This window comes from Zootermopsis nevadensis, unplaced genomic scaffold (assembly GCF_977971745.1).
Source record: "Zootermopsis nevadensis isolate Lab colony 2312 unplaced genomic scaffold, Znev_1.0 Znev_ptg000031l, whole genome shotgun sequence".
NCBI lineage: Eukaryota > Metazoa > Arthropoda > Insecta > Blattodea > Termopsidae > Zootermopsis > Zootermopsis nevadensis.
Window position 1 is genome coordinate 7,342,503 of NW_028259163.1, and position 20,294 is coordinate 7,362,796.

At 37.4% G+C, this 20,294-nt stretch overlaps 3 protein-coding genes and 1 long non-coding RNA gene across 17 annotated transcripts in view; 3 read left to right on the forward strand and 1 right to left on the reverse strand.

Annotated features, from left to right (window-relative positions):
• Positions 1 to 2,255: 2,255 nt before the first annotated feature.
• Positions 2,256 to 20,294, reverse strand: part of LOC147872081 (uncharacterized) — a 31,160-nt gene continuing 13,121 nt past the window's right edge. For 11 of the 13 annotated variants that reach the window (XM_087359311.1, XM_087359307.1, XM_087359313.1 and 8 more), the window contains 6 exons: positions 6,849 to 7,002; positions 5,560 to 5,706; positions 4,980 to 5,102; positions 4,199 to 4,345; positions 3,448 to 3,594; positions 2,256 to 2,643 (listed from right to left, as the gene is read on the reverse strand). In XM_087359311.1, the coding sequence (XP_087215437.1) occupies positions 3,509 to 3,594; positions 4,199 to 4,345; positions 4,980 to 5,102; positions 5,560 to 5,706; positions 6,849 to 7,002 (657 nt within the window). In that variant the 3' untranslated portion in view covers positions 2,256 to 2,643; positions 3,448 to 3,508. Of the gene's footprint in view, positions 2,644 to 3,447; positions 3,595 to 4,198; positions 4,346 to 4,979; positions 5,103 to 5,559; positions 5,707 to 6,848; positions 7,003 to 9,474; positions 9,767 to 20,294 lie in introns of those variants that run through there. The other 2 variants (XM_087359316.1, XM_087359306.1) reach the window with 2 other exon arrangements.
• On the forward strand, positions 5,980 to 8,015 carry LOC147872082 (uncharacterized). The gene is made up of 2 exons (XR_015538023.1): positions 5,980 to 6,433; positions 7,110 to 8,015. It is a non-coding gene; the product is annotated as an uncharacterized LOC147872082 (long non-coding RNA).
• LOC147872083 (uncharacterized) lies at positions 11,000 to 16,155 on the forward strand. 2 transcript variants are annotated; one of them, XM_087359319.1, is made up of 5 exons: positions 11,000 to 12,349; positions 13,596 to 13,671; positions 14,417 to 14,563; positions 15,098 to 15,156; positions 15,862 to 16,155. In XM_087359319.1, the coding sequence occupies exons 1-5, from the start codon at positions 12,323 to 12,325 to the stop codon at positions 16,099 to 16,101; spliced, it is 549 nt and encodes a 182-aa protein (XP_087215445.1). In that variant the 5' UTR covers positions 11,000 to 12,322; the 3' UTR covers positions 16,102 to 16,155. The 2 variants fall into 2 exon arrangements, with proteins under 2 accessions (XP_087215445.1, XP_087215446.1); XM_087359320.1 differs by having other exon boundaries at positions 15,865 to 16,155.
• LOC147872084 (eukaryotic translation initiation factor 4 gamma 3-like) lies at positions 16,705 to 17,738 on the forward strand. The gene is made up of 2 exons (XM_087359340.1): positions 16,705 to 17,015; positions 17,574 to 17,738. Exons 1-2 carry the CDS (start codon positions 16,839 to 16,841, stop codon positions 17,640 to 17,642), a joined length of 246 nt encoding a protein of 81 aa, XP_087215466.1. The 5' UTR covers positions 16,705 to 16,838; the 3' UTR covers positions 17,643 to 17,738.

Below are 20,294 nucleotides of genomic sequence, written 5' to 3' on the forward strand. Positions count from 1 at the left end.
AGTTTCGTGGTAGAGTTTCGTTTTACAGATCTTGTGGTGGTAGCCGTGAACTGCCGGGCTCTGTAATTGCGGGACGCAGTAGTTGGTTCGGTCCTGTCCATGCCCGGTCGTTCATCACGCTTGTGGTGTAGAAATCCAGCCATATATTCTCCCATTTCCACTTCCTCTCTTCAAGTAGTCGCGACGAGTTTTCCATAGATGGCAGCAGTAGCCTGTAACGCAGATCTTCCATCAGGAACGTTTCCTTCACTAGCTCGTAGGCCAGTCTTGATGGCGCGTATTTTGAAATTCCAAGAGTAATTTTCAGGAATCTTGCCTTGACGTTTTCCAGTGATTTTACGTCTTTCAGACTTAGGTTGGACCATGCGATTTCGATTCCATAGGTTAGCAGTGGGACAGTTTTAACTTCGAATAGTCTTACAGCGGTTTCAAGGCTAAATTGTCTTAGATTTTTTATTTCTAGCTTCCCTTTGGTAGCTGCAATGGCTCTCTTTTTAATGTGGATCCGGTAGGACTTCATTGTAGTCTTCAGTGTTACTCCAATAGCCAGGCTTTCATTTCGTCCTTCTTTGATTAAGACGTCGGTGGGTTTTGTCTGTCTGAGTGTTGTGATACGAGGCGTTATCAATGACCAGAAAGGAGATTGAACGAACAGGTGGCATGTTGTTAACACAGCACTGACACAGACTGTATTGACCGACAGAAACTCCTTCCTTCCTTGAGTGGTCTGCATACTGGGCACTCCGTACAAGGTCAGGGGCCATAATCGGTGGATCCAATTCTATTTGCATGGCACATCAGAATGGTTAGCAACCAGCAGCTTGACTTGGGTCCCATGGTCCTCTTTCCTTCACCTGGTATCACAAGGCAGCCAGCTCTCCCCTTCATGGCTACCTCCCAACACTGACTTTATGTACTTTTGGCAAGAATTTGGGCACGTCTAGTCCTACACATGCTATCGGTTCACATCCCCTTTTCAAGTTGTTTTACATTTTGAATGTCCTAACCTATGCAAACTGAAGTAGCGATAACTAGTCTCACTTCGATTACAACAGCTCTCATGAATCCACTGCCAGAATGTCTGTGGATTCTATTATCAGACTTGAATTTCCTAATTTTATGGCTTTTGGCCACAACAGCTCGCATTTATGTCTCTACTAGCAATGCCCAGTGAAATTCAAGGCAATTACACGTAGCCCTCGATTCACGCCGGGGATGCGTTCCTGGACGAACCGGCATAAATTGAAACTCTTTTATAATTTAAACAAATGGGAAGTCAACGACATGCGTTCCCAGCACCCAAACATTCACGAGTAATATAATGGCATTACATTTAAAGCTCTGAAATAACGTAAATAAAATAAAGGGAATTTAAAAAAATATATTTTATACACTTACAATCGGCAATTCGTTGGTCCCCGCGATTGACTGCGATTATTTCATGTGACTGATGTGTACAGTCATCTCTGCTGTTATGCGATAGTTGCATTCATGTAAGACGCCGACCTATAGAAAATCGCGTAGTAAAACTAACCCCGTTACCTCCACAGAGATTAAATTAGTCCTTTGAAAGTTTAAAGTGCCAGGAATGAAATTGCATAAGAGTATGCAAAAGTTTATATTTCACAAACAGCTGTTGCCGATTCTTCAATCTCATTAGAGCAAATTCGCGTTAACGAGACCTCTATTTTCTACAATGCAACATTAAACAATCTTCAGTTACTTAAAATGAAAATCTTCATAATGTGGAAAACTTAATTACTTCCTTCCCCTGCGGCATGCCAAATATTCTGGATAATTCTGTTCCTAATTTTAAAAACATAATAAATTAATAATTTTCCTACGATTGTATCTTCAAGATGAATAATTTTTTGTGCACCAGTTTTCTAAATCAGGCTGTTGTACATGAATTTTCAATAGCTAATTTCCAAAACTGAGAAGTCGATAATTTTTCTGATATTATCTCTCGAAGAGGAACATTTTTGTACTTAACCTGTTATATATCATGCAAAATGTCTGGCACATCTGATCCGTCTTCATTCAACCCTTTACAGCCTAGAGGAAATTCAATATGCCACATCCTTTGGTATTCAATGACTGCATTTTTCCCACCAAGTATATTTGTGTACTTGTTATGATTCTCAGAACAAACAGCAAGCATTTCCGTAACAGCATCAACAGACTGATCCTCACAATAGTGGAGTGCTGTGTTCTCTTTGAGGTAGGAGCTGATATCTGAATATTGTTACAACCAGTTGAGGTCAAAGGGTTTATTAGACACAGAATATAAAATATGAAGATTTAATTAATGACATAAAATATAAATACTCCATAAAGGAAAATCCAAAAATAGTCACACTACAACGTGTCTGCAATAAACAATTTATGCCTATGATTTCAAAATTTTTCCTGTTAATTCCTCTCCAAAAGACATCAGTTATTCTTCTTCTTCTTCAGAGTTATGTGGACTGGTGACTTCCCTCACAACCTGGTTGCGTGAGGAAGCCGTTTGTCCAAAAGAAGAGCAGGAGAGTACATCTCTTTCCGAAGTCCCAGATGTCTGGTGGGCCTGAAATGCTGTTCTCAGAATTGCTGCTCCTTTTCACTCTAACTGGACTGGTACCAACGGTAGAACCCTGGAATCTTTGATACCAAGCATAAACATTGATTATAGTACAATCATCATTCTACACCTATAAATATTTTTAATTTTATTCTAAAGGGTTTTGATGACGGTAGTTTACATCAAAAATTATTCTTTGTCAGGACGTTTTCCATCGCCTGTTATTTAAAATCACGATGTTTCAGAGGCTGGTTCTGTGACAGAGACTATCTCTATCCAACGGACCCAACAGAGTATTTACCTCTCACCTGAAGACGGAGACAGAACCAGCCACCGAAACGTCGTGTTTTAAAGAACAGACGATGGAACAAATAATTTTATTTGTAATTTTGTTTCCCTACTCCTTGTTTATGAAGATCATTTTTTTAATGTTCTTCCATCTCCTCACGAACCTCAAACAGACACTCTCCTACTTTCTTCACTGTATCTTCATTCCTATTTTTTCTTTTTAATTTCAACGTTCCTACATGATCAATAAAGACTGCGTGTTCAGGCACCGAAAACTGCTTTTTAAGCACTTAACATAAGCGCACATGTACTTGAAAATATGCATTCATTTGTTAAAAATATAACAGCGATATCAAGCGACAGGTACACTGGAAAAACATGACGAACCAAATAAACACTAGCAATTTGTGCAATTCTATTTTGCCAATGATGTAACTAAACATTATTTACTGAAAACTACAAATTATATTGCAAGATAATTTTGAAAGACAAACTGCATAGAATGTTAAGTCAGGTCTAACAACCTATTTAATTTACTATCCCGTGGAAACCCACAGGAAACTTTCAATAAAGAAGCAAAATTAACGGGTACTTACCACTCTCCATTGCTGGGTTATTTTCATCAGCAAACATATTAGGTCCATGAAATGCACTGTTTCACCGATCTGCGTACCTTGGGACCGCTGCAGAATCATTCACCTCTTCGGATTCTTCAATATCCAACTTCCTCGATAGATACGAATCTGTAAAATTTTATGAACGCTTGAAATTGTCTGTAGAATATCTCCTGATAAAAGTACATAACATTTATTCTTTAGCTACGATAATCAGATCAAGAAGGATGAGATTGGTGGGGCACGTAGCATGGCAGAGATAAAAAGCACATACAGGATTTAGTTCAGAAGCACTGATTGGACAAGACTGAAGACATGAAGAGGAGGATAATATTAAAATGAATTATGAAACACTGAAAGGAAGAGGAACCTGGATTGATACGGCTCACAACCGACACCACTTGTGGTCTCTCGTGATTCTTACGGTAACAATAGCAACTGAAATCCTTGACAAAAGGATGGATAATTTTCAAAATCTGACATGTCTCATTCCCGATAGCCAAAGCCGTTGAAAACAACACACTAAAATTTCATCTTCTTTGGAAGCAAAACTCATTCTCTAACTCGGATATAAGAACAAATTTTGGGAGCAATTGGTAAAGAGCGCTGAGCAGAATATCTACATTTCTAAAGAGATATGCAGTCAAATGGTAAATGAGAGGACTTCATACTGAGGAAGTTTATAGTATGCGCTCTTCAACTTAGTAAATACACGCAATAAAAGCATACGTACTGTCTTTGTGCAGTTTGTCGATCTCACTCCCCATCCATGAACACATTGCTTGTAACGTCTTAATCACATCTGTCTGGATAGAGATCGTGCCCTCATGCTTCTTCACAACCGATTTCTGTAATCTCAATTCGTTCTGCAGATCCATTTCTGAAACATTTTAAGACAAAGTAAAACAGTCTGCTAAATTCCTTGCATGACAGAATTTCAAGAAACCACGCGCTACAGCACACAGTCTACATAGCTAAAATTTAAACAAAGGATTTAAATAAAGTGAGCATCTTCTTTGAACACTGTTTGTCTACATTACTGGATCCCAAAAACTGTCGAAATCATTAGATGGCAAAAGACCAGTGCCTTTTCCAATTACGGTGGCCTGATGTCATACAATATATACGCCCTTTCATCACCGACACAAACAGTAGGGATGTGGTGGATGGAGCATGTAACAGGCTTCAGAAATGAGAAATTCGTAAAGAATTAACTTTGTAAGCAAAATGTCATTTTGACAGCCCGGGGATAAGAACCCGAGTAATATTAAAAGGGATAATAAACACAGAGCGTCTTCAGAATATGAAAGTAACACATCTTCTTCTTCTTCTCTGAAAGCAGAACTTTATCTGTAACTAACTAAAGGGAGGCGAATAAATTTTGAACAAAATTCCAAGCAAAATATCTGCGCTTCTGAAGAGACATGCAGTTACATGGTAATTGACAAAATTTCATACTAAGAAGTGTCTGCACTATTCAACTTAAAACATAAATAGAATAAAAGCATGCATACCCTCTGTCTGCGGTTTGCTGTTCTCTCTCGCCCGCTCTTTCTCCTGCATCTGGAAATGAAGTGCGTCCCCATTCTTCTTCGCAATAAATTTATGGTGTCTGAGTTCATTCCGCAGCTCTGTCACTGTAACATTTTGTGACTACATTAGATCATCTTCTTAGTCTTTTGTAGCTCGAGTTAAGATTATAACTACGGCTTCCAGGAATAAGTCTTGCCGAATATCGAGAATGATCCCGCGTTACAGCTGACAATGGAACTACTTCTTTCAGGGTGGCAATGGCAACTTAAATATCTGCCAAAATCTTGGATAAGTTTTAAAATTTGACAAGATTCATCCCCGAGAGCCATAGTTGTTCAAAATATGACAATAAAATCTGTTCTACTGTAGAGCAAAGCTTCATCTTGAACCCACTAGTTAGGAATTTTTTTTTTAAGATAACTGGAACAAACTGCCAAGCAGAATATCTGCACTTCTGAAGAGACAAGTAGTTAATACGGTAATTGACAACATTTCATACCGCGGAAGTATATAATCTGTACTCTTCAACTTTGGACATAAACACAATAAAAATATACATACTCTCTGTCTGCAGTTTGCTGTTCTCTCTCGCCTGCTCTGACAGGATTTCTCGTAATTTCTGATTCTCCTGTGTCTGAAATCGAAGTTCGTCTCCATTCTTCTTCGCAATAAATTTATTGCATCTCAATTTATTCCGCAGCTCAGTATCTGTAACATTTTATGACCATGTCAAATTGTGAAATTCCTCCTGTGAGGGTATTTCAGGAAATAAGAAATCAAGCATTACAGTTAAAAGCAAAATTTATACACAGCTATTTGAGTCCACTAGTGAATCATACAAATTTCTGAACCATTGTGTGGCAAACAAGCAGTGGCTTCTCCAATTACAGCGCGTGACATCATACTAAAAACATGTCTCCGAGAGAGACAAAAACAACTGGGATGATGTGTGTGTCGAGAAGGCAGCACGCATGAGCCAGATGAGAAATTCATTAAGAAAATTATATTGGAATAATGTATGGGAAATATCACTTTCATGGGCTGGTAATGACACTGTTCGCCGACAGGGGCGATATGAGAGAAAATGGCCTTTTGTGTCTTGGATTTCCACGTTCACTGGTCTGTTATTAGTGTGCAATGGCGTTTCTGAACCAAGTTTGCGGCAGATCGACCCAGTGGGCATACAATTCGTAAGTGGTATTCCGAATTTAAGAAATGGGAGAGATGTAAGAGAAAGCCAACCAGCCGCTCGTCAGTAAGTGAGGAAACAGTGGAGCGGGTCCGTGAAAGTTTCACACGCAGCCCGCATAAATCCACCGTCAGAGGCAGCACAGAGCTTGGTATCCTGCAGAAGAATGTGTGGAAGATTCTGCGCAAACTTGGAGAGTTTCTCTTTCCATTGGTACCAACTTTGTGCATCTGAATTTCATTAAATGTGAGTAGCATGTCTTTCAAATCGGGAACATCATTTAGACTACACCCTGTACTTGGACCTAAAAGAGAGTCGATGATAGATGAAGGGAGAAGCGCATAATGTAGAACACCGTACTATGCAGTCTTCTACAACAGGAATCAAATCAAGGGCGATGAAGCAGGTGAGGCAAGTAATACGCATTGGGAAATGAGAACATAAATAACTCTACGGCACACACAACTTTCAACGTGTGACAAGGTTAACCCCGGAAAGCTGAAGTCAACCTATGTTCTTCTTTGGAGGCAAAGAGCTTTGTCTCTAAGCGAGACAGAACCAATTCTCAACGTAACTGGAAGAGAGTACTGGGGAGAATATCAGGGCTTCTAAAGAGACACGCGCAAACACAGAAATTGACATAGAATTAAATCATACATACTGTCTGCATTCAGAGTCCAGATCTCTTTTTCCTGCCTAACGATCTTCTCTTCTGACCATCTTTTGTCCTCAATATGAGTTTGGAGAGCTTCTTCCAATTCCCTCACAATACAGCCACTCTTGTCATTGACTGGGCACACGTGAGCCGGTTTTGACTGTAAACAGAGAAAAAATGGGTCATTCTACAGACTAAGAATTCTCTGTAACATAATGAAGTTAATATTTAATCTGGAAAATCTGTTTCAACTTTGAATCATTACAGCAAACAAGAATTAAATTCAACACAGGAAACCAGGCCCAGGCGTCTAACCAGTAAGCTGACCATAACAAGGCGAGCTCATGACATCATCCACCAGTCACACGGGGCTGGAGCCAGTACCCTGAGGACAACAAACCGTTGGTCTTTTCATGTTTTAACCACTTGGCGCGGCTGATAACCCGAGAGGATTTTCAAGAATTAAAACACTGAAGGCCAGTCTGCCTCATGTCATTTGCTGCCACATTGATGGAGACAAGCAATCATCTAAGAAATGTCTGCAAATTTCTACCAGACTGCGCAGGGCAACAACATGGAAGACAGCCATATTCCTCCGCAGATGGTTAGACAGCAATCATTCAGGTGAAAGAAACTGTGTTGACTAGTTCAAATAAGAGAGAGTGTTGCATCAAGGAACTCGTATATTACGGCTCTACGACATTGCCATTTTGAAGGCATCTGAACCTTGCTACAATGTCACGTACACATTTGCCATGCAGAGACTTAAGAAGCAAATTTTCACTAACATTTATCTTACAAGTGCATGTAGGAAAATACGGTTGCTCAGAAAGAAACATCACTAATGTCTAATGGCCTTATGATTTATTTACGTCAGTGTTTAAATGTCACATCACATATTTGCTTTGTCTTCATACTTACTTGTTTGCAAAAATCTTTATAAACAAATGTGTTCCATTTTGTTATTTTGGTTATGTTTCCTTGCATGTTTGCATACTGATTAATTCATTGTCAGGATCAATGTTAAGATATCAGGTAAAAGAAACAGTTGGAATTCTGAACCCACACGGATGGTTAACAGAAGGAACTTCTGAATTGATACAATTTAAATGTGGTAAAATTGAGGAGTAAAATATACTCTATCTAGATCCATTAAAGAAAAGATAAATTGTATTTTGTTTTGTTCTATTAACACAGCAGTGTATCTGAATTTTTCTTAAACGAAGCTGCTTGTAATTTCCTTGTTTTCTTTACAAAGCAACAAGTGAGATTTGAGGTTATCATGGAGGTAAGTATGAAGATGGCCGTCTTCAGGCTTGTTGCACCATTCAGTCTCATTTCCCTGATGATACAGAGAGCTAGCACCTCTGAAACATCGGCAAGCTTCTACTAAACAATGTATTCCAACAACGCACAAGACAATCACAAATAAAAAAACCTTTCTTAAAAACAATTTTGAATAGTACAAAAATAATCCAATTACCGGAGGTCAGATTTCAAGTCAAACTATTTGTTCACTTACATCAGCTTCCCAAAATTAAGCCAAAATAATCTAAATACAAATTCCTTTAATTTGACAGTTCATCTTCTCTGCTCACAACTGAACGATAATGGATTCACATACACCATTCATCACAAGGCATCACATTACAGATATAGGACAGACTTTATTTCCCTACTGACGCCATATTGGGAATTTCTGTGCAAAATGCAGAAAAGTTTAGTCACATATGAAAACAAGCATTTTATATTACTCATAAAAACATATGTGGTCGTGATTCTTTTAGATTTCGAAATTAAAGTTGTGAAGGATAACAGACGCTTTATTTTACGAATTACTTGTCTTTAAATTGGGAGCCAGGAAACATTTCAAAGTATAAGATGGTAAAGTTACGTCATATTGTGATATAATAAGTATATATTAAATCTTGTCCGTCTAATCACAATACTTCTTATTAAATATTAAAATATTACAATAATTAACATTTAAAATATTTAAAATATTAAATGTTGTTCTTTATCGAAATATTCGATTTACATTATATACACCTGAGGATGGTTCTTTTAGGAACTGAAACATGAAAAATGATGGTCTAATGTAAATCGAATATTTCGATAAAGAACATCATTTAATATTTTAAATGTTAATTATTGTAATATTTTAATATTTAATAAGAATTATTATTGTGATTAGACGGACAAGATTTAACATATACTTAATATATATTTCAAAGTATGTTGTAGGCTATACATTGCATTTCTTGATTAGTACTTAATACAAAGTAAATGGCCATGGAAGTGCGAAAGCAAACTTTTGAAAATCGTGTCCACATATTTCAGTGAGAACTATGTAATGTACGAAAATTGCATTGCAATAACCTCTAACTTCATTTGTGAGGAAGGTAAGTGGGATAAACGTGCATAATTATATCATATTGAAGAGAAACGTGTGTACATCGCCTGTGGACTACAGAGTTTACGATTATTATACTGCCAAATTAATTTTGAATGCAATGATACAAAACATAAAACAACTGCGTACTCTGTTACACAGCCTTTACTTTTTGGTATCGTGTCGAAGTAGGCCAATACCAAATACGTTACCCCAATTAAGGGCGAGTTCCATACTTACTTTGTTCAGCGACTTTGATTTGTGACTTCCTTTGAAGTATTTTATTAAATTCTTCATCTTGCTGGGTTCGCTTTCACAGATTAACTTTTGTTTTATCTCACCACTTCGTTAGCTCTATACGGAAGGTAATGCGGCAAAGAAGTGAAACCAAGATCCGTCGCAGGCAGCAAGATTTGAATAAAGAATTAAACAGGTTGCAGAAAAGATTTTCACTATATAAAGAATTATCTTGTTCTACAAGCTGCTCACACCAAAATACGTTTCACACTGAGGAGAGCCAACCAACCACTGAGTAGAGATGAGTGGGTGTGTCCTGCTATTTATACCTACATAACCTGTGACGCAACAGTCAGTAGAGGGAGTGCAATACGGTTCATTCTAGCGTGCATAAGAAATGAAAAATGAACCTTATGGCCTGCCAATCGAGATTGTTGCACGTGACCGTCGCAAATATGCTTTACAAATTCCAATCTTTCGCACTGCTGTTAGTATTTTATATGAGCACCTGCGTTTCATATTTACACATTCTTTGTAGTTAAAGAAATACAAATTGAATTACTCAAAGTTATAATTTTTTGACATTCCATCATAAATGTAAGAAGTCAATTATTAATATTAAATATTTTCTGTGTAAAAGGAAATTAATTTAAAAGTAATGAAATTTTGCAGTTTAATTTGCACTTGTTTCAAAATAACGTCGTGTTTTTTATACTTTTTTAATTTTAAGACGATTATTGAGGGGCCCGGCCGCTGTTGAACCCATCGCCCCTGCGACAGGGAAAATGTTTCCTTCCTTCGAATCCCGACTATTCATTTTGACCAATAAGAGAACGCAGGAAGGTAAGAACTCTGGAAGAAGTGTCCTGAGTTCGATTTCCTTCAAGGGCGGTTCCTTTGGCTCCGAAACTAAGCGAGACAGAAGAAGAGTTTTTTGCTTCGAAGAGGAGATTTCGGAAACGAAGGCCTCGACACTGAGTTCGAGACCCGACAAAGATGATTTCTGTTGACGGGAAAGCACCCACGAGAAGAAATCGACGCCAAGGCAAATTTCTTTAGTTCCGGAGAGGAAATTACCGGGTCTAAGGTCACGGACACGAATACAGTCCTCGGTTCGAGTCCCTGTTAGGATGTTTGTTTCTGAGGTAATTTTACGGGCGTATTAAACGACGACGTTGACTAACACGGATGCCACCAGATGTCTCAAAAGTAAAGTGCTGTACAATTTGCAATGTTACAAAAATATCGGAAAAGTTTTTGTGGTAATATAATTTACCGCATTCGACCGGCGGATGAATAAAGCATGTAGTTTGGTGGATAAGAATAAAAGGTGTATGAAAATGCGCCCCACTGACAAGTTCTTGTTCATATTAGCCAACATAGACATATGCTTATTTTGCATGCATCGCGTTAAAGAGCAAATGAGCATAAGAACAAGTCATTTGTCTTTTATCTTTGATTGCGCTTAGTCCAGCTTAGGTCGTTGCAAATATTCCGTCCCAGTCAGAGGCCGTGGGGTTAAAAACTTCGAAGTCCTCCCTCTGTAGGCCTTATCTCCGCCTGGACCAGCTTAATTTCTCGATTTCGCACGCACAGTTCACGCTGAGGCGAAAAATCCAATTGTCGGCAGTTGGTAGTCAGTCCAGTGCTTTAAAAACATTCGTGTGCACAAGAACTTGTCAATGGGGCGCATTTTCATACACCTTTTATTCTTATCCACCAAACTATGTGCTTTATTCATCCGCCGGTCGAATGCGGTAAATTATATTACCACAAAAACTTTTCCGATATTTTTGTAACATTGCAAATTGTACAGCACTTTACTTTTGAGACATCTGGTGGCATCCGTGTTAGTCAACGTCGTCGTTTAATACGCCCGTAAAATTACCTCAGAAACAAACATCCTAACAGGGACTCGAACCGAGGACTGTATTCGTGTCCGTGACCTTAGACCCGGTAATTTCCTCTCCGGAACGAAAGAAATTTGCCTTGGCGTCGATTTCTTCTCGTGGGTGCTTTCCCGTCAACAGAAATCATCTTTGTCGGGTCTCGAACTCAGTGTCGAGGCCTTCGTTTCCGAAATCTCCTCTTCGAAGCAAAAAACTCTTCTTCTGTCTCGCTTAGTTTCGGAGCCAAAGGAACCGCCCTTGAAGGAAATCGAACTCAGGACACTTCTTCCAGAGTTCTTACCTTCCTGCGTTCTCTTATTGGTCAAAATGAATAGTCGGGATTCGAAGGAAGGAAACATTTTCCCTGTCGCAGGGGCGATGGGTTCAACAGCGGCCGGGGCCCTCAATAATCGTCTTAAAATTAAAAAAGTATAAAAAACACGACGTTGTTTTTAAACAAGTGCAAATTAAACCGCAAAATTTACTTCAAGCCTCCTTTCATTACTTTTAAATTAATTTCCTTTCACACAGAAAATATTTAATATTAATAATTGACTTCTTACATTTATGATGGAATGTCAAAAAATTATAACTTGGAGTAATTCAATTTGTATTTCTTGAACTACAAAGAATGTGTAAATATGAAACGCAGGTGTTCTTATAAAATACGAACACGCGCAACAATCTCGGCTGGCATGCCATAAGGTTCATTTCTCATTTCTTATGCACGCCTGAATGAAACGTATTGCACTCCCTCTACTGACTGTTGCGCCATACGTGACGTCACACTTTTATGGTATAAATAGCAGTTACGCACGGCCCGCTCTACTCAGTAGTTTATGGCCTTCCTCAGTGTGAAACGAATGGTGGTGTGAGCAGTTTAGAACAAGATAATTCTATATATAGTGAAAATATTTCCTGCAACGTGTTTAATTTCTTATTCAAATATTGCTGCCTGCGACATGGAGGTCTCCAGCTCTTCACAATGGGTGAGCCTACTTATTATTAATATTATTATTTCTGAGATGATAAAGTTGCGTCATATTGTGATAAATATATATATGTTTAAATCTTGTCAGTCACAATCACAATAAAATTCCTATTAAATATTATTATAATTAGCATTTAAATATTTAAAATATATTAAATGATGTTCTCTATCGAAATGTTCCATTTACATTAGAACATCACTTTTTACACGACATGTTTCAGTTCTAAAAGAACCATCTTCAGGTGTATAAAATTATATAAACTTAAATATAATTTCTTAAATGCAACTTTTAGTCAGATGTTTATCAGATTTCAAATGAAGTTTTCTTCCAGATTTTATTGTATTTTTTAATATCGTATTCGAAGTTGTTCTGTATATGTATGTCGTGCTTGACATGATTTTGTGTGGGTGAACGTTTTGTTATCATCCTGTAAAGTAAATAATATAAAGACTAAATGAATATTAATAAAATTAGAAATAGAAAATAAAATAATATATTTTATAATTTAATTTTGTTTCAAAACATGTCGTGTAAAAAGTGATGATCTAATGTAAATCGAACATTTCGATGAGAACATCATTTAATATATTTTAAATATTTACATGCTAATTATAGTAATATTTTAATATTTAATAGGAATTTTATTGTGATTGTGACTGACAAGATTTAAACAAATATTATTATTTCGTTATCTTGAGGGATTGTATGTCATTCTTAAGAATTCAAATGCTAGCAGCAACACACGTCCGCCATCATCAACAAAGTTACTTGAATTCCGGCTAAGCTAAACAGCTGATAGGGACCTATGACTGGGACACTTGTCGCATTCAGACATTGTTAAAGGTTGTTTTCAGTCTTAATTTTTTCGTCTAGAGGAAAGTTATTGTTGAGTGAACAGCTTAATTTCTCAGGATCGTTGTTTTGTATTACAGATTAATCATAAACTGACTTGTATATTGCAATTAAAGCTTTGAAACGTTTCCTAACATGCTAATTTTAAAGGTAAATCATTCATTACAAGGAAGGCCTCGTTATCTGACACAGCCTTAATTTCTCTTTCTATAAGTGAGGTCTTCTTAATATTTTCTGGCAGAAACGAAAATCGATAGCAGTGCAGCACAAACAGCCAAGGCACATACGATTTGTGTGTGACTGGGACAACAATTTCATAATAAATATTAACCTCATGAAGTTGCAGAGAATTCTTGGACTATAAAATGACTCATTTTTTGTCTGTCCTCAGGTAAACCCTGCTGAAACTGAAGACACGAGGATCACTTGCTTCTTGATGAACAGGATTAGGATGCTGGCAGCAGAGAGTAAGTGTGGTTTAATTCCGTGCATGCAGTAAGTTGTGGAGTACAGTCCGTAAACCTCGTCAGTGTGATGTTTATGTACGTCTTTCTAGATGTCCAGATATGCCCCCCAGACTTCCAGCAACTCTTCATTATTTTAAGTGATTTTGTCAGAAGGAAAACCAAAAAATGTTAAATGCATTGCAATTTTGCTTTTTTAATAGTCATTCTCAGACATTTTAAATTTGCTGGACTTCAAAGAATCATTTTCTAGTGAATTATGTACGTTTACTTTGCTCTCTGAGAGTTGAGACCAAGATTAATTTTGTGTCCACGTGTACCTTGCGCCTCAGTCACAAGTGACGAGGATGAGGTCTGTCTGATGGTCCCCCAGGGTAGACACCCATCCCTCTTTCGGGAAGACTCGATGAGAGCCAGGCTGTTTAACGACGTCTTCGTTAAGAAGAATGTTTTCCGGTGACCAGCATGCAAATCCCAGTTTTAAACACTGCAAATAGCAATCAGTAATGCATTGCGTAAGAGACACTGGTTTTTCCAACTGGAAGTGACTCTTAAACTGAATTTGGAATTTGATCACGGGCAAGAAAAATGCAATTTCAAAATTACAAACTCTTATTACAGTTCATTTTTTTTAACTAAACTAACTCTTTTCTTTACGTAGTAATACTTAACTCCTGAAGCTGTTTCTTGAAATAACGTCACATGAGGAATTTAACAGACCATTTGATGCAGTCGTGAATTGTTACAGACACGGAACTCAAAAACCAAATCTTGTTTGAGCGCCGGCAAGGGGAGAAACACAAAGTCAGTCTCCGAGCCGTCAGAGAGGAGAAGGAGAAACTGAGGAAGGAAAGAAATCTGCAGGCTGAGCAGATCAAGGAGCTGCAAGCAGAAAGTATGTTTGCTCTCATTCTATTTAAGTACTAAGTCAAAGATTACAGGCTGCAAATTGCCTCAGTATGAAATTCTGTTCATTACCATGTTCCTGCATGTCTCATGAGATATCGAGATATTCTCCTAGGCATTTTGTTCTACTTACCTTCAATATTTTGTCTTCGCCCTGAGTTGCAGACTAATTTATGTACCCAAAGAAGAAGAGAGTTTGCTCTCATATTTTGACCTCGAGCCTTAGGAGGTGAAAGGCATTAAAGTTTGAAATTATCCATTTCACAAAACATTTCGGTTGCAATCTCTGACCTGAAGAAGGCAACTCCATTGTTAGTCGAAATGTGGGATAATTTTCAACATTATCAGCTGCCACTCTTTACACCTAAGGCTGCATGAGACACGGGTTTCTGGTCTTCGGAAAACCCTCTCGTCTTTTTCCATCTTTACATTCGTAACAGTTTCGAAAGACAAACTTTCTTGTTTGTTAACATATAGTCAAAAGAGGAATTTTACTATCTAAAATAATTATCGATTGTTACAGACTTTGCTGCAACACAGCTAATTGAGAAGCTGAAGGCAATGAAGGATGACAAAACTCAGGTACGTTTAAACTTTCTGTTGCATTGTGGGGCATGGCTCCGAGTTATTCTGTGCATTAATGAACGATTCCTTGAAATCGTAAATACTAAACAGTAACTGAAAATTGTCAGATATTGGAAAAATGAAGAGGTAAGTGCTTTCTAAGGCGTGTAAATAAAAGTGAGAAGTCAAATCCATTTCGGACTGAATCATTTGTTGAAGAGGAGGAGAAGGATTTCATCTGTAGCTGTCAGAGTGTAGTTTGTAGGACGAAGTATAGCTTAAGGCAGTTACTCGGTGACTCGCGATGTCGATGGGGTCGGACACGAGTATTCCCTGTCAAAAGAGAGGGTACCCAAGGCTTTTACGGATGAAATAGCATAATTTGGGTGTATCATCTTTCACTGATGATGCAGTTGTGAACATATAAACTGTGATAGAAAATAATAAAGTGAACAGTTCTACGTCAACTGCAGCAGAAGAAATGTTGTATTTTTTGTGAGAGGTGATGAACACAACACCTGGAGCCTAATTTCAGTCATGTACTGTTTAGGGCTTTATACATACAGGTCTCTTATTATCTGAGCTGTAGGAAGCATCGAGTAATGTATTAAATGCATGATTAAAGCCAGAAAATGGAAAAATTGTACGTAATACTGTGATCAAAACAACATTTAAGAGTGAACACTTTTGGTTAATGTTGTGTTGCTTTGGTGTCATTCACAGCAGCCTGCAGCAAGGCCAGCCACTGAAACTACAAACACCATGAGCACCAGGCCGGTCATTGAAATTAAACTCAATGAGGTGAAACTGGCGAGATGTGAAAACGCCTGGCGACCTGGGCGAAGGAAGCCGGCGACCAACGAGCAGGCTGCCCAGACTCAGGTATGTTCCTGGCATTCATTTAAGGACAGGATCCTGGAAACAGTCAATAATGCTGTATCTGCCCCAATGCAAGATGGCTGAAAGGAACAGTCCTGCGCTAAGAAACACGTTCACTCTAACTAACTAGGTGGCTTATTGAAACTCAAGGTTCATCACCAAATTAAGGAACAGGCAAAATTGTAGGTCTATATTTTAATCTTGATGCTCTTAAAGATCAGACATTTCGATCTGAGAAGCTGCAAGCATTTCCGGAATTCGTCTCCTCCTAATTTCCTCATCACTTCTTATTGGAACTTTGCCACACTAAAAAATAAACTTTCTGTTTGCTTACTCTTTGATTTTAGAAGCAATGTTTACCTTTCCAAGTGTTTAATTGCATATAATGAGTATGCATTGTAATTATATATATATTATATTATATATTATTATATATATTATATATTAATTATAATTGTTACTGTTCACTATGATAATAATCTTAAAAACCAGTAAGCTGATTGTTCTCTCTTTAAATACACCTCCAAGCTTAGAATTTATCTGCTCTCATCTAAAAATGTTTATCTTATGCAAGAAAATTAAGGCTGTCATGAAATGTGTCTTGCATCTGACTGAGATTTTGAGTTTCTCAGGTTTAAGGGATAAAGATTTATTTTGTTGAAGCTTCATTTAGGTGGCCATCATTTCATAAATTTAGTTTATGTAACGTATGCTCAACAGAGTTGTTTTTCATAAATATAACATGAGAGCAAAGTGATAATGTTGTGTGTTTTTATGTGCAGGCTGTTGATGAACCAAAGTTCACAGAGATTTATGCACGAATGTGCAAGGTTCTCTCCGGCATAAAAGTTCCGGCAGAGCGTGGGAACAATGGCGAACCAGAGGTCACCTTCAGGAAGTTGCTGCTAGGTCGATGCCGGGCAGAATTTGAAAAGAATCCTGAAGCAGAAATAAATCTAGAAGCCACACAGAAAGAGATTGAGGAAACAGCAGACCCAGTAAGTGCTTCTCTAATGTCTTTGTCTACGGTCATATGTTACTACGCTTCTGTCCACTGATTGGGAATAGCTCCGTCTGCTTGATCGAATGGAATAGTTGTCTCCTCCCTTTTTGCTTGAAGATGAATATCTATCATTTGAAAAATTATGATTCAATATGTTGTTCAGGTTTTAAGACTTCTTGAAAGACAAGAAAGAGACATAATTGATAAAGACTGACATAAACTTAATTTAAATTATTATGATATAAATGGTACCTCAAGATGAAAAAACATTTTCCTAACTTCTTAGGTTAGTTTAACTTCCTATAATGAGTACTTAATGTACTCATTTTTTTTCAAAATGTTGTAAACTCTCATAATAATGGACTCCGGCTGCACTCGACATTTCTCATTAGGTCATGGCGTTCTTTTGGAGGCACAAAGGCAGGGGGCTTCGTGGACACAGACTTTAAAATGCAAACTTACATTTGTTGAAAGCGGTGCATTAAAGAAGGGCTCTTACAAGATACCATCAAAAAAGGCGATTTCTAATCTTTTCTACTTATTTTTTCTGCAGGCAAAGAAAACCGAACTACAGCAGGAACTGCGAAGGATACAAATGAAATCAATAGGAAACATCAGGTAACTTACATTTTTCTTTGTGATTTTGAAGCTCTACATTTGATTCATCAGTGACTCTGAAAGTAGTGAACTTAAGAGTTGTGAATTAGGACAAGACACTGAGAGGAAATTTGAAATGTAAATGGGTTCTTGCCCTCCAGTATGCAAGTGTTCCACAAAATCCAGGACAAATTTCTAAATGTGCTTCATAATGCTGCTGCTTACATGATCACACACTATCATAAAGTCTCCACTTCCTCGATATTTCTTCTTCTTCTTCTTGGTATTTGCATCGTGAAATGGCACTGATGGCTTTCCTCCTTACAGAATCAAATGCAAATTACATAAAAATAATTATTTAATGTGAAATTTTCAATATTCTGTCTCAGCTGTTTTATATTTATAAACAGATACAGATTTTTACAGGACCACGTACAGAAATATTATATTTCATCTCAAAAATATATATCACACACAAGACACTGATTAAATTCCATCTATTTAAACAAAAGTTCTCATTATTTTAAGGCACAAATCTTTCTGTACCTTGTAGAGGCAAAGAACCTCGTTTCTCTTCTGTTCTTTGGACTTTTACTATTGTCTTAACTCAACCCAAGTGATATATTCTTCACTATGTTACAGGTTTATTGGCGAGCTGCATAAAGCAGATATGCTCGCCACAAGCACCATGCAGCATTGCATTAAACGTCTCCTTACCAAAGAAGACGAACATTCCTTGGAGTGCCTCTGCACTCTTCTGATGACGGTCGGCAAGGATTTGGAGAGCAAGAGCCAAGTATGTTTGTTTTCATTTTTTAATACTTTTAGTTTTAATTTGCAGTTCTCCTACCGTGTAATTTATTGCCTTCCTTTGGGCTCTATGATGACCACAGGTTTATACGGAAAGTACAATGCAAAAAGCAGTAAGTGTGTCCCTTTGATCTCACTGACTTTCTGGCTTCCATTTTGTAACATGCAAGTCTTCTTAATTGTTATACATTCTTTGCACAAAATCATAGCGAGAAGGCATTATGGGCTGGTCGCACCTTCTCGTCCATCTGTCTTTCCAGTCCATTCAATTCGAGAACCAATGGACAGACTAGGATGAAATTTGATATGGAGTTTGTGGTATTCTGCACGACCTCGCATAATCCTATTTTGAATATCCTCCTAGGTAGAAAGTCAGGTGCTGCAATCTGGTGGCCAAATTGGGAACTGTCACAGAAGGTGGATTCGATGCTTGAAAGTGCACATTGTAAAGAACGCGTGAGGATGTTGCATCTATTCTGATATGAAAAACCTTTCTGAGCTCGCTGACAATATTCTGAATAGTGTTTCTGTGTGATAAATGATCACCGTGACATGTTCTTCTGAAATTCTTCATACTCTTCTACACTCTAACATGTTTCATATAAAGACGCCTCATGCCGTGACTTCAACTTGTCCCCGTCTAGTGCGACGGGAATCTTGCTCAGTATTTTGTTACACTTTTACGTTTCCTCTCATCACCTCTGCTGAATCATGTCAGAATTCACTCAGTCCTGACAGGACAAAGCAGGAATCTGATCGAAGGGTCATGTCTAGGCTCAGCCACCAAAAATCTCGGTTTATGCCTTTGTTTAGATGAGACACATACTTACGTTTTGTTCGAGACAGCAACCTTCAGCTCTCAATTTAAATTTACACGCGCCTTCCCACACAGCAAGTTCTATGTGAACTACATGAGTAGTGGCAGAATTTTCTAGTTTTATGTGTAGGCTTATAAGCGTAAGAAGTTAATTATGCCCATGAAATGTGACTTTAAATTTTTGTTTTCTTGCAGGATCTGTCTGAGTTCCTTCATACAATGAAGGAACTAACAAATAAGAAGGCGATGCTCTCTAGCAGAATAAAGTTTAAGATCGACTACGTCATCGACCTGAAGCAAAGCAACTGGGCTCCAAGGAATGGACGTTAGATGAGATTTTTTAAATAAATAAATTATTTAGTTTTTTTGTTAAATACTTCCGTATTTAAATAGTGAAATAGTTTAGTTCTTTGTTAAATATCTTAATTGTTCACATTTGTTAAATAAATAAATTATTTAGTTTTTTTGTTAAATACTTCAGTATTTAAATAGTGAAATAGTTTAGTTCTTTGTAAAATAGTTCAATTGTTTATTTTTTGTTAAATAGTTTAGTATTTAAATAGTTAGACTGTTCATTTTTTTTTGTTAAATATCTGAATTGTTCACATTTGTTAAATAAATAAATAATTTAGTTTTTTTGTTAAATACTTCAGTATTTAAATAGTGAAATAGTTTAGTTCTTTGTAAAATAGTTCAATTGTTTATTTTTTGTTAAATAGTTAAATTATTTAATGTTTTCTGAATTGTTTCTAATTAATATATTTAAGAATATTAAATAAAAAACATGTTCATAAACTTTCCTGTTATTATTTTAGCAAAGTAATATTTCAACGAACTTGTCGCCCTCATTGCACTAGTGGTTAATGTCGTCGCCACTGGACCCAAGGTACGCGAGTTCAAACACTGCTGAGGTTGATGGAATTTTAAGGGGTGATAAAAATCCATAGAACAACTTCCTTCGGAAGGGAACTAAAGCCGGCGGTCCCATGCCGTAGATTTATGGCACAAAAAACAATGAACGAGATGTTTCCTAAGCAAAACTCCCTGGCC

Excerpts from the sequence above, each read along its gene's own strand:
- LOC147872083 (XM_087359319.1), top strand. The coding sequence starts at position 12,323 with ATGGAGGTCTCCAGCTCTTCACAATGG. Across the intron at positions 13,672-14,416 it reads TAGGATGCTGGCAGCAGAGA|ACACGGAACTCAAAAACCAA; the intron begins GTAAGTGTGGTT and ends GAATTGTTACAG. Across the intron at positions 15,157-15,861 it reads TGAAGGATGACAAAACTCAG|CAGCCTGCAGCAAGGCCAGC; the intron begins GTACGTTTAAAC and ends TGTCATTCACAG.
- LOC147872084 (XM_087359340.1), top strand. The coding sequence starts at position 16,839 with ATGTGCAAGGTTCTCTCCGGCATAAAAGTTCCGGCAGAGCGTGGGAAC. Across the intron at positions 17,016-17,573 it reads TTGAGGAAACAGCAGACCCA|GCAAAGAAAACCGAACTACA; the intron begins GTAAGTGCTTCT and ends TTTTTTCTGCAG.